Source organism: Manduca sexta, chromosome 25 (assembly GCF_014839805.1).
Source record: "Manduca sexta isolate Smith_Timp_Sample1 chromosome 25, JHU_Msex_v1.0, whole genome shotgun sequence".
In the NCBI taxonomy this organism is placed as follows: Eukaryota; Metazoa; Arthropoda; class Insecta; order Lepidoptera; family Sphingidae; genus Manduca; species Manduca sexta.
Window position 1 is genome coordinate 11,162,992 of NC_051139.1, and position 23,165 is coordinate 11,186,156.

The 23,165-nt window shown below is 32.5% G+C and overlaps 1 protein-coding gene across 1 annotated transcript in view; it reads left to right on the forward strand.

Moving 5' to 3' along the window:
* Nucleotides 1–22,809, forward strand: part of LOC115451578 (neuronal acetylcholine receptor subunit alpha-3) — a 44,650-nt gene extending 21,841 nt beyond the window's left edge. Inside the window, exons 4-10 of the mRNA XM_030179933.2 lie at nucleotides 10,102–10,318; nucleotides 10,657–10,791; nucleotides 11,210–11,288; nucleotides 12,163–12,262; nucleotides 14,004–14,145; nucleotides 18,906–19,075; nucleotides 21,856–22,809. Of these exons, the coding sequence (XP_030035793.1) occupies nucleotides 10,102–10,318; nucleotides 10,657–10,791; nucleotides 11,210–11,288; nucleotides 12,163–12,262; nucleotides 14,004–14,145; nucleotides 18,906–19,075; nucleotides 21,856–21,987 (975 nt within the window). The 3' untranslated portion in view covers nucleotides 21,988–22,809. The remainder of the gene's footprint in view (nucleotides 1–10,101; nucleotides 10,319–10,656; nucleotides 10,792–11,209; nucleotides 11,289–12,162; nucleotides 12,263–14,003; nucleotides 14,146–18,905; nucleotides 19,076–21,855) is intronic.
* The last annotated feature ends 356 nt before the right edge of the window (nucleotides 22,810–23,165 follow it).

Consider the following 23,165-nt stretch of genomic DNA (forward strand, 5'->3'; position numbering starts at 1 on the left):
TGTTGTTATTGTAGGTCACGTGCGACGTCTTCTCGCCGCACACAATTTGCGATAATTTTCCGCGAAGTCGCTAGTGGCTTTTTGTGTACTTACGAAGTTTGAGACAATCCATACAATTATGTGATGTAGTTTGTAGATATAATTATCACTATAGCATACCTATTGCATCACATGACACATATAGGTAGAGCGAAAACAAGCTGCTAATATCTCATTTTCGTATAATTATTATGAATTCGCTTCCACGAATTGTTAAACTAACAAACTCTTCTTAAGTTCAGCAATTAGTTGAAACAAATGTCAATCAAGCTATTGATTAGTTTAAGGGCCGGCGTAGGTATGGCGGAACGCAGCGCAGAGAATTTGTGCTGTCTAAATTTATAGGCATTATCTGTCTGCGCCGGCCCTTAGAAGAGGTTTGGCCAATCTGGTGACAGCCGGATGTATATATTTAGGTTTTAACATATATTTGTTTGAAAATTAACACAACACTAAAATAGTATTTAATAGTTACAACAAAAACTTAACTAATTTATAAGAAAACAACAATTAATCAAATAAGCAAGAATATAAAAATATAGCTAGCGATATTTAACGATTGGGAAAGTCCGTCCGAACGAAAGCAAAAATGCAAGTCAAAAGTGTCTCGCCGACGCAGTGGTCCGCGGACCAGCCTTGCCGGTGCAGTTTCGCGCCCTTTTTTTCTTTTTCGTAAGACTGACCACAAAACTCATGTCATTATGACGTTGCAGCACATCTCCCATGCTTATTATTTTGCTAATTATAATTTAACACGGACTATTTAGAGTGGTTAACATGAATTTACTCTACTAATATATAGATTTAACTCGTTTTTATAAAATTTTCACGAAACTTAACCTTCTTCCACAAATATAATTGAGTTTATTTTGCATTGTTGCAGCGCTGATCCGAACTACAGGTCGGCGGTGATCAACACAAACGTGATAGTAAAGCATACAGGGAGGTGACGTGGCTGAGCCACGGGATATACGTGTCTGTCTGTGACATTAATGTGGAGCAGTTTCCTTTTGACGTACAATTGTGCACTATGAAATGGGCGTCATGGACTTACGACGGATTTCAGGTAACGTGTTATGAAAATGCTATTGTTTGTATGCTACAGTTGTATATTGTAGTTGACAGTCGAGAAAATATGTGGAGGGTTTATAGCATTCGAAATATCAGGTAATTATACAGAATGCATAAATATCCTTAAGTAGTAGTATATGTAAATGTATCAGCGATTTTGTGTTTAAACAATATTGTTCGAATATCCTTAAATGTCTGTAGATTTATCTTACTTTTTTATGACTATCGAAATAAATTACCAGTTTATTAACCAAGAGATGTAGAACATACTAGATGAAGTTTTTGTGTTCTTCGACATCCGCAATTATTACTAAGTAGAACAAGGATATTAAAAAAAATATTAAATGACTTAATAAAAGTCAACTTACAATAAAAGTAACTACATAAGTATAAATTTTATATACCCCACAATAATTTGTATATTTTTAATGAACTACAATTGTCCAACTTCCGACGGTAGTTTTTTGTAATTCAATATGTTATTGTAAAATACTAAGTGCAGGTAGAAGCTCGTATGTTTACTCGTGTATCGTTAAACAGGATCATTAAATAGTTCAATCTACCAAGTTCTTTTTTTTTGTTCCTTTTGTTTGCTTAATCCTGCATTAAACCTACAAAGTATGATAATATTCAGTAAATTGTTGTTGAAAGCTTTTAGGGGAAAACAATTCGAGTAACAAAATATGAATAAAGTGCATTAAACTGATACCATTTCGACGTTATAGTTATCCAATAAGTTTAGAATTTGGATTTAACATACTTCGTCTGCAAAGTTTTTAATAATATTGAGTAGTGAAATATGTTTTCAAAACGAGTGCAAGAAGTTTATCCGAAGACGTATGCAAAAGATATTATGCAATAATGCTGTCGATATCTAAGGGAATGTGATTGGAAATGTCGTATTATAAAAGATATTTCTGCAAAAATATTTGCTTGCAAAATAATTGTATGGAATAGGTGATCGTATTGCTAACTTGCAAATATCTATGTTTATGGGGTGACTATTTTTAATCTTACTTCAATTGTATTTGGTCTATGAGTACTGTCTAACGGTTGAGATCCTACCCAATTACTTATTCAATACCAACGGAGATTATGATATATACCTTTTAATGTAGAGAATTTGATAAAGGTTTTAGTTAGGAGTGGGGAATTAAATAAAAAGATAGGCCAATAAACATTTCTTATTTAAAGTTATAGAACGATAAGTATCATTTGAAATAATAGTAAAAATATCACAAAATATTCACTTACTATGTTTACATTATAAAGTCGATGAACTTTATATTATTCTGTGAAACGAACAACAGGTATAAATATTACGTCACTATTCAGACTAAAAAATCTTGATAGTTTCGTAGCATAAAACCTAGAAGATGGCATGGATTTACGATTGACTAAGAATAATGAAACCTATATTTAAAAGCTTAATGTCAGTTATAAGACGGAACAATGGTATAAATCTCTCATTATTTAAATGGAGTCAAAATACAAAAATGCTGAATGTAAATCCAACGAGCCGGAAGGTAGGACAAAAACAACGAAGTCGGGTCAGGTTTTCTATAACACTTGGTTTTAACAAGGTGCGCCTGTATTAAAGGAAAATAGACCAAGTCATTTCGATATACTTATCTCAAGTATATTTCTATTAAAGCTTTTCATTTTAAAAATAGGAGTTCAATGCCTATGAAATAAAGAGTTAAACACAATTTCCTTGTTTATAATTTTTATTCAAAAAAAGGAAGTGATTGTCAATTCGACGTTGATTTTTTAAAATGTTTGTTACCCCAGAACTCGGCAATTTCTGAGCCGATTTGGATTTTTTTTTTTATTGTTTTGAATACTCGTCCATACTTATCTAAAAACTTTATGATGCCCCCTATCTGCACTATCTCACTGCTAGACATATAAAAATCATCTAGTGATCAACAGATCACTTAAATCCGAATTTCCGACCTTGTCGATCGAAGGGTTAAAATCGTAACATATTATTTGATGCGAAACGGTAGTAAATACGGAATTCCTGTATTCTTTCACTGGTATCCTAGGTATTTCGTTTTATCACAATACGAGATCAGGTGTTGAGCGGGAGCAAAGCGCGAGCAGCACAGCGGGAATGCAAAGCATGGAATTAAATACCAAATGAGATACTTATTGATGTGTCGAGTTATATAAATCACTAGCCTTTTTACGTGACTCTCGCCGCTATTCATGTAATATTAAGGATATTCGGCTCTGCATTATGTTTCAAATAGGTAGAGTAGGTATACGATGTTACTGTTTATCTGTACTTATTTCAAAAAGTATAAATCGAATGTCAAGAAAAATCAGGACTATATGATTTTTAGATAATTTTTGTACCTCTGTAATGTTATTATACAGGGGTCCCACAAAATAGTGTCAAGCGGGGGTCCGGAGATAGAGCACCCTTGGGGTATCCGAATCACCCTCATGTATGTTCTGCGATTTTTCATAGTTTTCGAGTTATGAATATTTTTTAGAATTTTTGAGAATTTTCGATTTGAACAATGAAATGTATTTTTTACAAAAAGTGGAAAACTTATTCAAGATTTTTTTGTTGCAACAAAATTTTCATTAGTTGTATTTTTTGGCTAAAAACAATCAACTTCATAACTTTAATGAAAATTATGAAAATGTTGGTGTAAAGTGAAAAACTTACGTTCTATGAATAATGACTTAAATTTTCTTCTTTAAATAAAAAATCTAAACAAGTGACTTCGTGGTTCTAAGATTTGTCAAAAACTTCTCCAGACTCTCGACTTACATATTCATAAGAAAAATATAGCTCTTAGGGGGCTATTTTGGCTAAAATCAGCCTTAAAAGATTTATCAAAATGTATCATATCAAATAAATGAAACTTTCCAAATTCAAATTCATAAAACAAAAGAAACAAAATATTGTCTTTTAAACATTTTTTATTCAGTTATAAAAAGTTGCAACTTCAATGTTTAATGCCGTTGTTGAAAGAAACAATAACTTAATTACAATTAACGCCTTTCGAAATAAAATTCAACCACAAAAAGAGTAGTACAAAATTTGTGAAAGTGATTAATGAAAGGGATGGAACGTAATAAATTTGAGCAAAAATATTTTTTGTCGATATTCATAAAACGAATGAGGTTGCCGAACTGGGCCCAGATGGTACAAGTTTTGTAATTAATTTATATTCTGACGCTAAACTTAGCGTTGAGAACTCTTTAATTGTAAACCAATTCTGTTATAGCTAAATAATAAATAATGTTATGTGTTTAGTGCTATAATTTGATAGAGTGTTATTAAGGTACGGGTGAATGGATGCAAAAAAATTGAAAATATATTCGATACAGCGAAGTGTACGCAGTTTATTTGCGTATTTGCCTAACTCAAAATGAATAAAAGCGTGAGTTAGTAAGTAAATTTATACTATTGTCTTAAAAATTTAGTGCTACATTACCTTCGTGCAAAAATTCTTAAATTGCAATTATATTCATATATTCCACTACAGCAGCAAATTGTTGTTGAAGTAGTTTTTGATTAAATTGCGAAGTAATATTTCTGAAATTATAATTGGTAACATGTTTTTATACAATGAATTCAATAAATCATACTTATTGCGAGAAGAATTTTATTAAAACAATACTTATGGGTAATACACATTCATGTATATCTAATACTTGACTAACATTAGAATTTACTTTAACACGATATACCTATATAAATAAGAGAAATTCTTTTGACTATAAAAACTATAAAGTAAAATTTATGCAACACACTATTCTAAATAGGTATGAAATGACAATACCATAAATTCTGTATTGAATATTTTATTGGCTAAATATTTTTCATTTCATTTATATTCATCTTTCACAATTCATAGACCTAAAACATTATATTACTGAATTCATAAAGTTTGAATGGGAAATAAAATAGGTATTTTCACAATAATTTAATCTATCATTTAGTTTAACGAATAATCCATAAAGCGTAATCAGAAATTTGATTTTTTGTTTCCCTTCTAGAAGCTGTAATAAGCGCATTAGTAGTATATTATGTACTATGCAGTACATAGCCAGGGTTAGAAATTGCATAAAAATACACATAACATTATGCTTCAAACGCATGGTAGTGTGTGTTATCTTTTGATTAATACAAAATTTTACGGGTTAATGAATTGGTCCATTTTTCAGATAGATCGAAAAAAGCCATTAGGATTGTTTATAGAAAAAGGTGGTATGTCTTGTAATTTTTTATAGAACTTAATTATTTCACATAATTATAGTTTTTTTTTGGATTTACTTCTATAATATGCAACACACATATGACGCCTTTATCCTGTGATGTAATAAGGGGCAAGTCCATTCCCATGTGAGTCATAAATTCCATGTTGCAGGACGATACTAAGAATAAAAACCTAATATTGCATTTCCCGACGTGGGATTTGAACTCAGAATCTCTGAACAGTGATCGTGCTGTGTAGACAATACAACTACGCCACCGAGGCAGTTTATAATACTGTTGATATAATATAAATTACGACTAAAACCACTGCTTTAGTAATCTGCTCACATAATAATACAATATAAACATGTGTAATTTCTTCGAATATAAACTATTAGGTTTAAATTGTTGATCAAAGCAGAGAAACAAAAATTACTTTAAGACATTGCAATGCAATAGCATTTTTAATTAGCTGACTAAATAAGTAACGTATTTTCAAACTCCGAACTAGTCCATTGAAAAGTTACATTTGGGGTTGCGTTTTTTAGAGGACGCAATTTTATTTTTTAGAAGTGTAGGAGGGGTCAGTGTAAAGCTAAAATTAAGTTTGTGGGGTCGCCACCCTTGTCCCATGGTCGCCATCTTGAAATAGGGGTTGAAATGGTTTTACGATGTATCTCTTAAACTATTCATCTGACAAAAATTTAAAAATTTTTGTTGCAAATTAAATTCTCTACAACTTTGGTCAGTAACTTTTTGTCGTAGAACTATAAATAAAAAGTTATAAGCGAAAATGTTAAGAAATTCAATGTTAAGCATTGTCCATTGCAACGTCATTAGAACGTGTGTTTATAAGGTTCATAATACTTTTTTTTGTACTCTCATTACGTACAACACAAACCCGTGGTTGTCGGCTTGTACTGGAATTACTTGGATCCTGAATCGTTTTGGCACAGATGAAGCAATTGTTCACAAAATCAAAGTCTGGCTCTGGAGCTTCTGAAACTGACGATAAACTACTGGAGCTGCTGCTGCGACGACGAACAACATTATCGGTTCGATTGTCCACGTAATAACAATAACACGCAATATGTACAGTAACTTCCGAAACATTTCGTAAAAAATTGTTTTGTGAACAATTGCTTCATCTGTCCCAAGCGATTCAGGATCCATAATTCGCGCTACAAGCCGACAACCGCGGGTTTGTGTTGTACGTAATGAGACTACAAAAAAAAGTATTATGAACCTTATAAACACTCGTTCTTATGACGTTGCAATGGACATTGCTTAACATTGAATTTCTTAACATTTTCGCTTATAACTTTTTTATTTATAGTTCTACGACAAAAAGTTACTGGACCAAAGTTGTAGAGAATTTAATTTGCAACAAAAAATGTTTATAATTTTTTTTTGTCAGATAAATAGTTTAAGAGATACATCGTAAAAACTATTTCAACCCAAGATGGCGGCCGTGGGACAAGGGTGGCGACCCCACAAACTTGGTTTTAGCTTTAAACTGACCCCCCCTACACTTAAAAAAAAAAATTGCGTCCTCTAAAAAACGCAAGGTAAGACCTAAAAAATGTAACATTTCAATGGACTAAACCGGAAAACCGAAAATAGAACACAATCAATCGGTGCTGTGGTTTGCTCGCAAATACCAACCTGCTACAGAATTCATTAGTGCTACAAAGGTTTAATCATCATATATTTTTTTATCTATGTATACAACAAAAAACGTGAAAATGACCCCCATGCATTTTTATATTTGTGTATATATTATAGTATGTAATATAATTATTCAGAGAATACATTAAACTTTTGTAACGCTACGGTACAACTCTAAACTCCTAACATTAAATATATAGATATACATCGTCAGCATCTATATGCTAGGGAGTTATATGTGCATTTCTAGTTAATCACAAATGCGAAGAATTTATGATGCACTAAGTGGAATATATTTGAATGAATTGTAAAACTAAACACATTCAGTATGTATTTGTTGCGTAAGGTCATGTAATTAAATTAGCAGATTTCTGTCAGGTCATATTGTTTTTAAGTCTTCTATTGAGTCAATAAATAACCTTAGTTAATACAATTATGATGCATAAATGTTCTATCCTCGCCAACATCTAGCAGAGACAGCCCTAACATATAGCCGAAGCTCCGTTGGGATTGCGGGATCTGTGCTTACTTCCACGACAAACATTTTAATTTGTCCGACGTTTTTTTCTTAGACATCTTCAAGAAAAACCTGTAAAAGAAAAATACCCTAACAGCTATTCATCGTGAAAAATAAGAAAGAATGTCGTACATAATCTTGGCCGCAGGGAAGATTTCTTTGAATACAAAAGATCGTTACAGCTGCTTTTCATGCATATGAAAAGAGTTATATTTCATTGGTTCGTGTACTCATGACCACAAAGATTCAATATGTGGGAACTTTATTTTATACTAACTATAGATATGTTTCGTGTCGTACGTTCGTGTATAAATTTTGTCTTAGTTCTAACCTGTTGCACGTCTTGGCACTATAAATGCAAAATTAATATTTGATATCAGTGATTTGGAATATATGTACAGTGTGCCATATAAGTAGTTAAAAAAATCAAAATTTAAAATCGCCTATGGTTCTTATAAAATAATATTTTCTGTTTATAAATATAAAATAAAAGGAATTTACTTCACACAAATAAAAAGAAACCGTTTTATTAAACTTAACGCCTATAGGCGATTAGGAGTTTTTTTTTTGTTCGGCTCCTTATGTGGGTGACTGTACGTAAAAATATTCAGTAGGTAATATCAAACACAAACATGAATAAATCACTCATGATTGAAACCTCTGCATTTTGAGAAAAATATTACCATCCAAAATGTCGGAAATAGTTAAGAAATTATAAGTAGAAAGAAGTTTTCAAACATTCTTATTATTCAATTATTTTTTGTTAATAGTTGTACTCATAATTATAAATTATTTAACTTTAACGTAAATTAAAATAAAAACCTAAAATTAAATTGTATTGTATCTTAACATTTATCCCGCGTATAACTTGGCCACTCACATTACAAGCAAAATAACTCCCTAAAAGTTAATATTTTACCTTTTTGTAAACACGCTATTCGCAACATTGCGTGAATTTCCCTGCGTGGAAATTATCATTAGAACTCTTATAGCGGCCCATATTTTTCTTTCCCAGAGAGAATAATGAAGCCGGAGAACACTGTTATAAGCCGCATAAACTTTTCATTTATGTTTCGGTCTACTATTTCAATTGAAGGCATAATACAACTCTCATTGTCTTATTGTTTTTATGTATTTAATCTAATTTATATTATGTTTTAATGTTCAATAGTTTTGTTTATACTAGATTTAAACATGTACTTTTAAAACTGAAAATGAAATATTATACGTCGGTGATTTTAGACTAATTAGAAGATCAATAAAAAGCGGATATGATTTATTTTTGAATCATCGAACATATATTTGATTGCGAAGAAAAACTTCGCCAAAAACAATAAGTTAAGCCGAGGTTTTCTGTTTGTACAAATATACCCAAAAACTGTAGAGTTAGAAGAAATTTCATTTTTTTTATAAACTCTTTATTACTTATTCTTAAGGATTTCATGTCCAACTAGCACATTTTATATATTCTCTTCATTTTTGTAATTTAATGGGATTACATTGATTACACCACATTAATAACATTCAATATTTAAATATTCTATACATGTAGAAATTGAGGTTGATTACGATGAGAGATTACTGCCGCTAGGTTAACTAAGATTACACTAATTTACGTTACTTGGTAGTGTATGTTCATTATTCTTAGGCCTAATCCCATTGTTTTGTTATAAAAATGCCCAAATGTACGTTATTTGATTATAACAATTGTTGAAAATAAGGAATTATAAGTAAGCATGGTATTGATGTCAATATACTTATACATACACTCTCTCTCTCCTTTGCATATAATTAGAGCCTGTTCAATTAATACTTTGGGTTAAATTTTATTCGAAAGTCTCTTAATACGGTTTTAAATCAGACTTTTCACGAATACATTTCTATTCACGCTGCAACTGAAATACCCCACACGGTAATGAAAACGAACTAAAAACTATTGAACGCATTCGATTCCACGTCCCCAAGCTCCTCTAGAATCTACACTTTAAATGAACTTTAAGATTTTTTCATTTCGTTTTCTTTAAGTTCAATTCGACGAGAGCATTTTATTTGAATCTTATTAAATATTTATAGCTCGTTTGCTAGAACATTTTAAAAAGCATCTGAGAAGCCTAATTGTTTTTTTTTATATAACAATCTCGGATATTGCAATTCTAATTTTCATTTAACAAGCCTTTGTAAATTAGTTATGTTTATTATTGCTTTACAATGACCTTAAAGGTCAAAGTTATTTCATTTAAGATAAATTAATTAATTTTAAACTAGTGAGTAGGACTTTAAAGGCTTCAAACATCTTAAATTGCCGACATAAGTAGTCGCGTCCGCTGTCACAAAAGAATACTGTCACTATTTTGAGTAGAACATATCTATTGTACGTTAGCACCGATACTACAATATTAATAGAAAACCTTTTCAACAGTTAACCAAAGTTTTAACTAACCGCACTAAGAAAATGTTCCTTTTTGCTACCATTACAACGATATTTTTTATTTTATTATATTTCGATCGTGGACTATACTTCCATGCATTTTGATACGATCTATACCAATCATCTCATACATATCTTAGTGTTATATTTTCATTTTAGTTGGATTTGAAGAAGCAGTTCGACGAAGGTGACACTACCAACTATCAGACGAACGGTGAATTCGACTTGGTCAGTTTTGAGGCGATAAGACACAACCAGTATTATTCGTGTTGCGTTGAGCCTTATCCCGACATCACCTACGTCATCAAGCTGAGAAGAAGACCGATGTTCTACGTTTTTAATCTGATTCTTCCATGTTTGCTCATCAATGGCATTGGTATGATGATTTTTATTACTCTTGTTTTAACTATCAATTTGCTGAAAAATATTATTACAAATTGTATTTTTATTCAATTATTTCCTATATTCTATGATTGTACTTAAAAAAATGTTGTGATTATGCGATTCAATAGTTTATTTCAATCAACAAAATATATAGAATAGAGTAATCAAATAAATTACGATATTAATATGTTATATGATGTTATTTGAAACATTTTTCTATATTTTTTCATAATATATTTATATACAAGCAGCGACAAAACAACCTCGTCGCTATATGCAAACCATTGGAAAATTGATAAAATATTTAATTAACGGTTCGTTTTTTGACAGCCTTGTTGGTATTCTACGTTCCATCAGAATCGGGTGAAAAAGTGACGTTAGGAATAAGTGCTCTCTTGTCTATGACAGTATTTCTAATGACCATCAGAGACACTTTACCACCAACAGAGAAAACACCGCTAATAAGTAAGTTCAACCTTATCACCTTCACATTTAGTCGCATATTTTTTTTGCCTTTTTGTGAAAATACCTCGAGATAGGAAAGAAAAACATTCAACCAAAAGATGTTAAAAAGCCATTAACTACTCACTCTACATTCATTTATATTATTCCCCCTGTCTCCTAATCTTGTTGAGTGGACTGAAGTTTTTGTTCACGTGATTCGACTTGTGTTTTTTTTCCCAAACTCTTTTGTCTCCTCAAAGCTTTTATGTGATGGCAAAATTTCCCGTTCTTAATTCATTAATAGACGTTTACAGTAACTCCCTAGTAATATGGCTGTGGGATTCATGTAATTTATTATGAAACTATTGTTAAGTGATAGAAGTATAAATAATTTTTAACGATACTTGGGAAGATACTAGTTACGTTGATTTGTTTTCAGGTCTGTACTATGGAGTGAGCACATGTTTAGTATCGTTTTCAGCATCACTATCCGTGGTAACACTCAACATATCTTACAGGCGAGTTTGATTGTGGTATTAACTCATTTATTGAATAATTATATTGGACATTGCTAATTAAATAAGTTACACCATTCGATATTAAACGCAAACTATTGCGTTGATTAATTTATCCTGCAGTATTTATGTTTACTGAATAATTATTTTTGATGCGGTCAAAATGTTGTCCGTTCGTTATATTTAAATATGAAATGAGAACGTCAGCGCAATGATGCGTTTGAATAATAAATTGAAATTATCGTGGAGGGAAAACGATGACAGAAATGTTATTAAAAAAAAATAGGGATTCTGAGTGAACTTACAAATCTATTGTATACTATTCTATCTATACTCAAATCTATTTAAAAATAAATAGAATAATTTATCATTTTCTGCCCGAATGGCCTCATCTAATAGTACGTGCATTCATCGTTCTAAAACCTTTTGTCTCACACTAAATATAGAATGTCCGCACAAAGACTGAGTATAAAAAGTGTGTCAACCTCATCTCTTCTGAGATAAAGCCTTGGCGTGACAAGGGATCCGTGGGGTAACTGCAAACGTGATGTATAAATATGACACGTTAATGTAAAACGCGTATTTGACTGTCTAGTAAAATGAAATTCAAATCCGTATGGTTATGAATACGCTTTCAATTATGAAGAAGGCCTTTTAGATGCGTCTATTTTGTTAAAAATCCTAAATAAATATTTGAATGACATGGGAGTTTATGCGGGAGATGAATAGGTCCTTGAAACTCTCATAATTTTGTTTAACGGTACAGAAGGCAACATCTAAACGTTAAAAAGGGTAGAAAATTAAAACACTTATATTTATATCTCTAGTTTATCTAGTATTATCGAGTATGTGTGTGATCGTGCGGTGTTGCTCGTAGAGGAGTGAGAGGGCAGCCGGTGCCGGCGGTGGTGCGCGACATCGTGCTGCACCGGCTCGCGCGCCTGCTCTTCATCAACTTCGACACCGACGCACCGAAGGTATAACTAATTGTACACTTTACACCTAATATTCCATAATAAGATAATTGTTGTATCTGCGTTCCTAAGACAACTGTAACAATATAATGTTTAAAATATACTGTGTTCACAATTCAGAACAGTTAGTAAAGGATTAAATATTTCACGTAAAATACGTTGAAAATAAAGATTACCTCTGTATTTATATCAAGGCGTTTTCAAGACAAATTGTTACTGTAAACACCTTGTTGAATATTTATTTTGAAAATTTTCAAAAAGACAAGTTGGATCGCATAATTGGAACATATATCGCCCATTGACTGAGCATGGAATTTATGTACAAATAACTAGCATTTTAAAATAAAACCAACATTGTTAGTATTTGATTTTGCAAAAGCAAAAGAACCTTTGTTCGCTTATATTAAATTTTCTCCGGTTGGCGGCCAGCACGTACCTAGCTGTAATTAATTTATGGCTTCGATTTTTTTTATCGAACTTAACGCAAGCTTCCGCTAAATGTTTATAGATCGTTTTTCCGAATAAACGGGCACTGTTTGAACCATGTCTGGCTTTATTGCTTATAAACTATAAAATATCTCAAGAATCTTTTTAAAAATATTACATATCTAATAATTGCTTAGATGTACAATCATAGTAGAATGATCAATTTAATATGATAAAAAAAAACAATGTTTTTTTTTAAATTAACTCATAGGTAGAGGTTCACACATAATACACTAATAATTGTTTTATTGAAATCGATACAACTACTTGCTGCAAAATATAAAAATATTAAAATTATAGATTGTTTTGTTCAGTTTTAAGAAATTTTCTGATATTCAAATTTGGAATTAAAGTAAATTTTCAACATAGTTTATAATTAAATTACATTTAGTATGCAAATTATGAAATTAAAGTATGAAAAATATCGCTAACTTTTTCACTTTGGCTGATTTACACTTAGCATCGCTAAAAGTTAGCTCTTAATCTGACATCTAAACCATTTTTCAGATTAATGTATTAGACTTATATTATTCGTGAATCCGATACGAAAGTTTTATTTATATTTATTGTCTTTAGTATTTTTATTATTCTCGAATGGCGAAAGATGGGCAATAAAAACAAAATGACATATTGCTTTCGTTCTTCAGAAAATAAAAAAGATCACTTGAATAATTTAATAAGGTAGGTATCGAGTATTGCATGCATTCGTACGTTATTCTGATCCCATAATTTGAAGTGTTTTACTTTATAAACAATGCAATAAAGAGGGTTCAAGAACCCACGGCTTTTTACAAATTGATCAACAAATGACTACATTTAATATAATATAATACGAAACTATTACAATGAAAGAAAGATAAGAGAATCTCTCTGTTAAATTAACTGCCCTATTTCTTATCTAAATTATCTATTACAAACGTGTGTTTTATTAAAATCTAATTACTTATTTATTGATATTTAAATAAGACGCTTTTATTAGATGCCTAAAATAAACTATTTAAGATATATAAATTCTTAAGTAATACTAAGGAATTCCTTTGTAATTCTGAAAAGATTTTTCTCACCTATACATTAGTCAAGTTGAATAGAAATTAAACTTACTACTGCTCTTATAAATGATCTTATATCACATTTTTAACAGGTTAAAATTTTTTATCCACGTTTCTAAATATAATTGGTAGGATAAATGTAGCACAAAGCTAATATTTTTTTATAGATTAATATTTTTTTTCACCTCCATTTCTTAATATGCTCGTAGGGTGAAAGCGGGACGATGGCGCCGAGCGGTGTGCAGGTGAACCCGCGCACCGGCTCACGTCTCAAGACGGAGGTGCGCTGCGACGGAGCACCTCTGGCACCTGCCTCCCCGAGGTTCGCGCGCCACAACCACAACCATCTCGGTAAGAATCGCTCTAATGGAAAACTCTTTGTTCAATAAGCCTGTCAAGTGCGGTAAGGGTTAAAAGTTCAAAATATATGTTTAAACTCTAAGGCTAAGTTCAAGCTATAAATAATCTATAAGATCACACTTGCCAACTATTGTACCTGCGTAAATGTTCTTATAAATATTTAGAAAATATAAAATCAATATTTATAACAACGTTAATATATTAAAAATATTTACATTCACACTTATTTGTGTTCAATAAGCATCTTGGCTTATTTGAATGTTCACCATATTTTAGTGCGACGTAGAGTCAGTATTGTTCAATATTCACAGCCCGGTATCGGAAATCCAGTAAAAGAAGTCATTATTTTCGTGGAAATCACCGTGTGATCTGATTCGTGAAAATGATTTCCACGTTTCTGATTGATTCACATTGGCTTCGGCTTCGAAATAGCGACGTAAAATTTGTGTCTACGACAGGCTTCATTTTTAAAAAGAAGCCAATAGACTTATGAGTTTAATAATTTGACTCATGTTTTATGGTGCCTGGAACTTTTTCCTGTAATTTTATTATAAGAATAAATCAATATTTTAATAAATGAAAGGAAGCAATAAGCGGGTAATGAAGTTTTAACGTCGGGTATTGATGTTTTTTTTATAAACACAAGTTCCACTCGTAATATTATGATTATAAAATACGAGTCATTTATTAAGTGAATAAATAATGTATAAAAGATAAACGTGTCTCATATGTGCTTTGTAAACAATGTTCTTAAAGGCCAAATTAAAAGATACAACTCAATTTCGCTCTTAACTAGATATTAGCTGATATGTTGTCACATTAAAGTCAGCATCTTGAGATTGTCGCCATTTAACAAACAGATTAATAACATCTCATTATACCTTAAGTCACAACATATGACCGATTTTACAAATGATTATTTGTTAAACAACACTGTATCAGCCGAGAACAATCTCTTATTTGACAACTTAAGCTTCTATTTAGTAGTTCAATACATCATATGTCTACTTGAGATCTAACTCAAATGTGAAATTGATATACCAATAAGGCTCTAAGATGAAATGATGCGCGCCACGATTTATTGAGAGTAGGTAGGTAGGAGAGGTAACTCATAAATATACTAGCTCTGGGTTGCAAATCATACCAAATTAGAAATGTATTCAACTTCTAATATCCTTCTCCATGGGTCACTGTATCCGTATTAATAGTGCTATTTGGCGAGTAGTTTGTACGCCGTCACTCGGAAATAGATACCAAAACTACCTACAATTGTGATTTATGAAACACTATCATGTCGTTTGTAGCTTTACTCATCATTTCATAATAGTGCCTTGCTACAACAAGAATAAAGATTATAATCAAAGGAATGTTTAAGTATTTCATTATATAGAATATAATTTAATTAAATTCCTTGAAAAATTATTACACAGTAATTGTTTTTCTACATTCTTTGTGTTATATTCTGTTTGAATAAGTATGTAATTATTATTTAATTTGATAAATAAGTAACTTCCAGGCGCCTCATGATAATCTTTAAAGGTTTTCATCGCAATATTTCATAATAATTAAAGGCTTATCGAAATCATATAGTGGTGGTAGGTCTCTCATATGTGAGAGTCCGTCTAGTTACGTACCACCGCAATGTCTATTTCTGCCGCCAAGCAGCAGTGTATAGTCACTGTTGTTTTCCGGTTTGAAGGACATTGTAGCCAGTGTAACTACTGGATATAATAAGACTTAACATCTCATGTCTCAGGATGGCGAGCGCAGTGGAATACCGAACAATATTTTGTAATTCAAGGTATTGGATGGTGTTTCTACTGTTTATGGGCGGTCGTATTGCTTATCATCAGGCGAAAGGCAAGCTCAGCTCGTCATTCAAAGCAAAAAAAAAGAAATCTTTGAAACTATTCAGTGTCTAAAAATTGTAATGTTAATCGAAATATTTCGCTGGTAGCGGAACGTTTACATTCTAATAGTGTGGGTTTATCGCGGCGTTTTATCGTTAAGCCTTTCTGATAGCACGAAAATATATGCATATTGAAGTATACAGAAAGATCGAATCAAGTTCACGAATATTAAAAATCGCGGATAGCAAGCAAATGCTTGCTATCCGCTACATCTTATTTACGTAAATACGTAAATAAGATGTATTCCACGAACATGAATGTATACTAATATTATAGTTGCGAAAATAACTGTCTGTCTACGTCGTCATGTCTGGAACACTGAATAATTTTTTATAGATTTTGGTATAGAATATGTTTCAGCACTACAGGATATATCCATTTTGGGGTTTGGGGTAGACTTTTTATGTTTTGTATATTTATCACAAAACAATTTCTACTTAACCGAAGCCGTCAGCAAAGGATATTGTTGATACAATACTTTTCGAGGATGATAGTAGATCTATAATAAATATGAGATCTAATGTCGAACTGCTACGTGACTTGCACAGTTTATTAATTATCGTGTTTATATAGCTTTTTATCCTTATACAAAGAATTCTGAATGGTTCCGATGTTTTTCTGTTCGTTTAAATAAGAAACATGTAAGTAACTTAAGATCTTAGTTTAGCACGTTAAAGGTAAAAGTTGTTTGAAGTAATGGTGTTTATTTGGGACAAAAATTCATAAATAAGAACAAAATAAAGTAAAGACAAGACTTTTAATAAGATCATGGTCGAAGTTTCATGAAAACAGACTGTGAAGGATATTTTTACTCATTAAACTTATGTAAAAGTCGTATTTGTGTTTGTTATTAATATATCATAATATATCTACATATGAACATTCAGTTATAAAGCGGAATACGGTATTAACTATTTGGCAGAGCATACGGGAATAGATATCAAAGACGGTATTCGGAAGCGACCACCTTTATTGGAAGTCAGGGGCATTGTCATGCAAACTTGGTCTCTGTTTACCTACCTCCGACGTTGGACTTTACATCACAGCGTGGCCTCACATCGCCCACTGGAAATGCAGTCGCAACGACGTTGGTTTATATACTATTCTATGTAAATAAATAGAATAAAACTTAGAACAAATATTTATAGCATAGAGATTGAATTTAAATGAAGAAATATCTTAACTAGCTTTTGCTCGCGGCTCCGCCCGCGTGAACAAGTTTATTCGGGATAAAAACCTCGCTTTATAAGTAAAGATAAAAATATAAAGGAAAATTTCCGGGATAATTAGTTTAGTAGTTTATGAGATTAGTGCATTCAAGAAACAAATTCTACAGCTTTATATATTAGTATAAATTCTTATGTTTATGTTCAATTGAAGTTGATAAATAAGCAACTTATTGCTAATATCATTTTGAGCCCACAGATTGAATTTAAATGTATATTTTTCCATTATATTTTTTGTGAATCATAAAATATAAGAAAGACAATGATAAATGAATGGAATGAAATTGAAAATAGCTCATAATTTATACTTGAGAAAAAATACAACTGTCCCTGATAAATACAAAATGTTTTCGTAACAATTTTCTTTTACAATTGAAACGTTGAATGCATCCACTTTGCGTCGGATGCGACTAATTTATATTTTGTACTTTTGTATTTTTTATATTCATGCTTTTGTGTATATTAAATATACTATAAAAAATGGGTTACTAAAACATCTTTATCATAGTTTTTTACGTAGTACATTATAATTTTTCGCTTAATCAATGCTAGGACCTCGTATAAATAACTATAAACTAACAATTGTTTTGCCAAAAAGCAACTTAGTAACTGTCAGTTGCATCGTAGTGTAGTGTTTCTGGGCAACAAGTTACCAACGTCTGCGCGGCCCTTTTATTTACAACAAACACATTTATTCTCTATGTATGTTTTTTCAATCATTTTTCGCTCCGACCAACATAATTTATGTATTGCTTGCTGGCTTACAAAAGTTTTATTACAGACTGGTCTACCCGTGAAAATGTGTACTGTTGAACATATGTTTTTAGATAGTATATCATATTGAAATACATCTAAATCATTTTTTGTTACATTGCTGTGATATTGAATTAAGTTTAAATTTCATAAGCTTCGAATATAGTCTAAATTCAAACGTTATGAGATACCTAGCATAACACAAACATAATATTTTATGGGTATAAAATTAGCTCATAAGTACCCTTACTATTTCATACCAAAATGAATATGTCATGTAACTATGATGAAGTTTTGTGTACACACTGCTTCCGCGGAGGCATTGTTTGCGAAAGCTCAAAATCGACGTTATGTGTTTGCTCAATAAGGAACGCTGTAATTTTGTAGCGTTTAGGATGAATTGGGGCAGGTCAGTGCCAAGTACAATCACATTATAAACGAATATAACCTACATAATGATTTCTTATGTTGACGCGAATGTTAGACATTTAATAAAACTATTTTTCGGATCTTATCGCGGTTTTTATATTAATTGACGTTGGCGTCTTTATTTTTTAAGGATCTGGTGAAGATATGACTAGTGTATCCAAACGTATAAGTATAAGTTTTATAATATAAAGTCTCACGCTTTATTCTAATGCGAATGTTTGTGAACTACTTGGAATTTTTAAACGTTTGTCAAAAGTAAACGCAGCAACTGCCGAATAAATTTAAGAAATAATTGACAAATGGGCACAGAGTCCTGTATAAAAAATTATAGGCAACATTTATTTTGGAAAACAGTATTATAGGACTTCGGGAAAGGACTTGCTCTGCCGTATCTACAAGAAATCGTAGTACTTATAATGTTGAATGTACGCAGCTGGGTCTAATGTTGCTGCAAGTGCAGTGGCGGGGAACGAACCCGTGCCCGCGACGACTTGCTCCCGCTGCGCGTGCTGCGGGTGCACGCTGCGCGAGGCGGCCGCACGCCACGAGCAGAGGGTTGCTGCCAACGAACGACTGGAACGGGCCAACTTGGAGTGGAAACAGGTTAGAATAACATTCAAATAAGGTATTTTACTAATTATTATTTATAACTTTTATAACATATGTACATCGTATAAATTCTAAAACAGAAGAAATCATTGAAATCTGGTGAAATATCTACAAGTAAGCCATTGAAATTAGGTAGTAGGGGTGAGTTTCAAAAATATAAAAGGGGCGAAATACTTGCTTGTGACGTCAGCGGGAATTATGATGCGTGCGAAAGAAAGAGATGGAGCGACCACTCCACACGCCTACTCCTTCACGTAGCAATATTAGAAATATGAATTACTGTCTTATTTGTTATTGAATTTAAATGCTGTTTTCACAGAAGGATTTCTTTTTTGTTGTTGTCACATATTTAAAAATGCACAAAAGTAGTATAAGTAGTAAGTAGTCAATTACTCAAAGATTGTTGGTGGGATATTTGTATCTGTTAGGATAGCGATCACCGCAGATACAAAGTGTAAAACCCGCCACAGTGGCCCACATAAGTACATATATCACATTTCGCGATCAGCAGATCAGATTATTCTAAAATAAATTGTTGTATTTGAGTCAACTTTTTAGAAACGGAATATTTACCAATCACTGGATATCACAATATTATGTTATCCTTAAATTCTCGTTTATGAGTAATTAAAATTATTAATCCTTTATTTTTTAACGAATATGTCCTAATTAGGTATAAAGTAATTTAGAAGTATTAGAGGAGATTAGTCTTAATAGTTTTTGAAACAAATGATACACTAGCGGACGGAAAGTCCCAAACTATATTGTGCCGGAACGAATCTGAAAAGGGCCTGTAATGGCATCCGCTGACAGGAAGAATAATATACGTTTCTAAGCAGATGGGCCTATTTCCATAAATAAATTACTTTCAGCTGAGGCAAGTAGAAAGAAGCATATTGTAATTTTCATTGTTATATAAAAGCTTATTTAAATATATGACTGCAGTGCTGATGTCGCAGGGTCGATTACTGGGCTATCACGTCATGGGACGGAATACACACGGCGGAAAGTGGGTGCAAAAGTTACGCCTCTGCCTACCTAACTGTTTGACTTTAACACTTCAACTGATAAGTCTCATAATATCCAGTAATTACAATGCGACATATCTATCAAGTAAAATTTACTGTTTGTGGAATAGTGCTTGGTGATAGAAATAAACATGCCGGTGGTACGTATCCTACCGGACCCTCTCACTCGCCCACCGATCACCTCGGCTAAACTATACGATTATATACTAATCGTTAATCGTTTACATTAGCACTAAGAGTTAATTAACTATTCAACTGCGGCAAATATTTGCTGTTACCATTATTCAACGGATATGAACTAAAACAAACAAAAGAGATGTTGGTTGTATCAATAATTCGAATGCTTTGGAAACAAACTGCAATGCCCAGCGATATAATTGATTTACAGTATGGACAACACCATTTAAAAAAAGCGGCGATAGCCTAGTTGGTTGTGGAAAGGACTGCCGAGACGAATGTCCGCAGGTTCAAATCCCAAGGGCACACACCTCTGACTTTTCTAAACAAATATGTGTGTATTCTTTGTGAATTATCGCTTGTTTTAACGGTGAAGGAAAACATGCATACCTGAGATATTCTCTATTAGGAATTTTCGAGGGTGTATCAAGTCAACCAATCTGCACTAGGCCAGCGTGGTAGACTAAGGCCTAATCCCTCTCAGTAGTAGAGAAGGCCCGTCCCCAGCAGTGGGACAGTATATAATACAGGGCTGATATTATATATTTATATATGGACAACACTTTACCAGACTGGGAAGAATTTAAAAAAGTATCATAAACTTCGTTGAAAATATACAATCGTACAAAAAATTGCTATAGTGTTTGCTGTTGTTACATTTTTACTGTAATTTATATTTACCTGTCACAAAAGAAACTCAGCACCCCGTATAACACTGTTTTATTGTAAACCATTGTTCTCCTATTCCGAACCCTCGCTCACAACATAATTTCAACGTAGGAAGGGCAGCATCCAATATCATTGTGAGCATTTCCAATTTTCAACGCTTAAGTGCCTCAAATCCGTTTTAATTTCAATATGTCCCAAAATAAACATAAAAACCTGTACGCAATATTTCAATATCAGGTATAATCCGTCGGCTGGAAGTAAATCTCTTTGCGATGAGATATTCAACGTAAAAATAGAATTCAATATAGTCAACTGAAGCCGTCTAAAATATTTTTAATAATTTCCTTCCGAAACGGTTTCCATGAGATATTTTTAACATCGATAATATAATTGCTTGTTACTGCGGAGTATTGTGATTATGATACTCGTAAATTCAGTTTAGAAAAAGTATAACAATTCGAAGGACATTATTGAAATTCTTCAAAACATTTAACCCGATATATTTAACCCGATAGTCTGTTAAAATATGCGACATGTGTGTATCGTGTAAAATTGTTTTATGGAGTTCAATAGAGTTCAGCTGGGCCTTTAATTTTTAAACGGGGATATAATGGAATTGATAATAATATTTCACAAGGACGAAGTTGCTGGTCGAATTAGTGATTAAATATTCCTCAAACTTGTTGCGATGTCGAGCACTTCTCAGCAGATATTTGATTTGGATTTATAAGTACTATGAATGATAATACCAGCTCTATATTAATCATATTGACACAATGGTTTCGTCCCTCCTGTACTTCTGAAAGGGTTTATACCTGATGGATTAGGCATTTGATTGGTATTTATGAATACGTAATTGTATTACCATGGATTGGATAAGGATTTTAATTGTTCCCCCAGGTGGCAGTTGTAGCTGACCGCGCTCTTCTAGCAGTATTCGTGCTGGTCACCACTATCGCAACGGCGGCCATCTTGCTGCCCCAACTGAACAACCTTCACGTCGGAAACACACCCCTCAAACCACCCATTTAGGATCCAAGTCGACTGCAGTGTTTTCTTACCAACGAATTGTAATTGGAATATGATTGTGACTCCACGAGCTCTACTTTAAGTCTATTTTTATTCTTACGCTTTCGTTTTGGTTAATGGGAAGAGAGCCACGAGTACGAGTGCCAAATTTTTAAGTTAATATTGTTATGCTGGAGCCACACTAACTCGAGAAGAGATGAAACGTAGCTACGATGACAATGCTGCCGTGGTTATCGAGAGGACACTACGGACAGAAAAAGTGACTCTGCTCTATTACATGATAAACTAGATTATATTATTGTTCTTACAGCTGTTTATCAAACAATAAAATGCGTTTATAATGGTAAATGTATGAGACCTAGATAGGAAGAAAGTTCGTTTAATGAACATTCCAAATCAGTTAAAAAAAATTGACTGCCTTTGACCTACTGCCCTATCGATTACCACAATAGAATGGCTTTCATTGTGACGTCAGGAATATGATTTTGATATATCACAGTGTTTTTACACCGTTTTTATTACGATAAAGAATGTTAGTGTGGTCCCGTCATTATAATATTTTGAAGCGTTTAAAGTAAAGGAAGGATTTTTAAATACTTCAAAGCAATTGTTGGATATCATGTAATGCTTGCCAATTATATGTTAGTCGTGAACATATGAACGAATTTGTTACTGAGATTAGACGATTTTACAAGTATGTAGTAGATGTGTAGATATTGTTACTTTACAATGGATAATAAATGTGAATACTAAATAAGTAATCTATACTATTATATAAAGCTGAAGAGTTTGTTTGTTTGTTTGAACGCGCTAATCTCAGGAACTACCGGCCCAAACTGAAAAATTCTTTTTGCGTTGGATAGCCCTTTGTTCGTGGAGTGCTATAGGCTATATATCATCACGCTATACCCAATAGGAGCGGAGCAGTAATGGCTAATCTCAGGAACTACCGGTCCAAACTGAAAAATTCTTTTTTGCGTTGGATAGCCTTTTGTTCGTGGAGTGCTATAGGCTATATATCATCACGCTATACCCAATAGGAGCGGAGCAGTAATGGCTAATCTCAGGAACTACCGGTCCAAACTGAAAAATTCTTTTTGCGTTGGATAGCCCTTTGTTCGTGGAGTGCTATAGGCTATAAATCATCACGCTATACCCAATAGGAGCGGAGCAGTAATGGC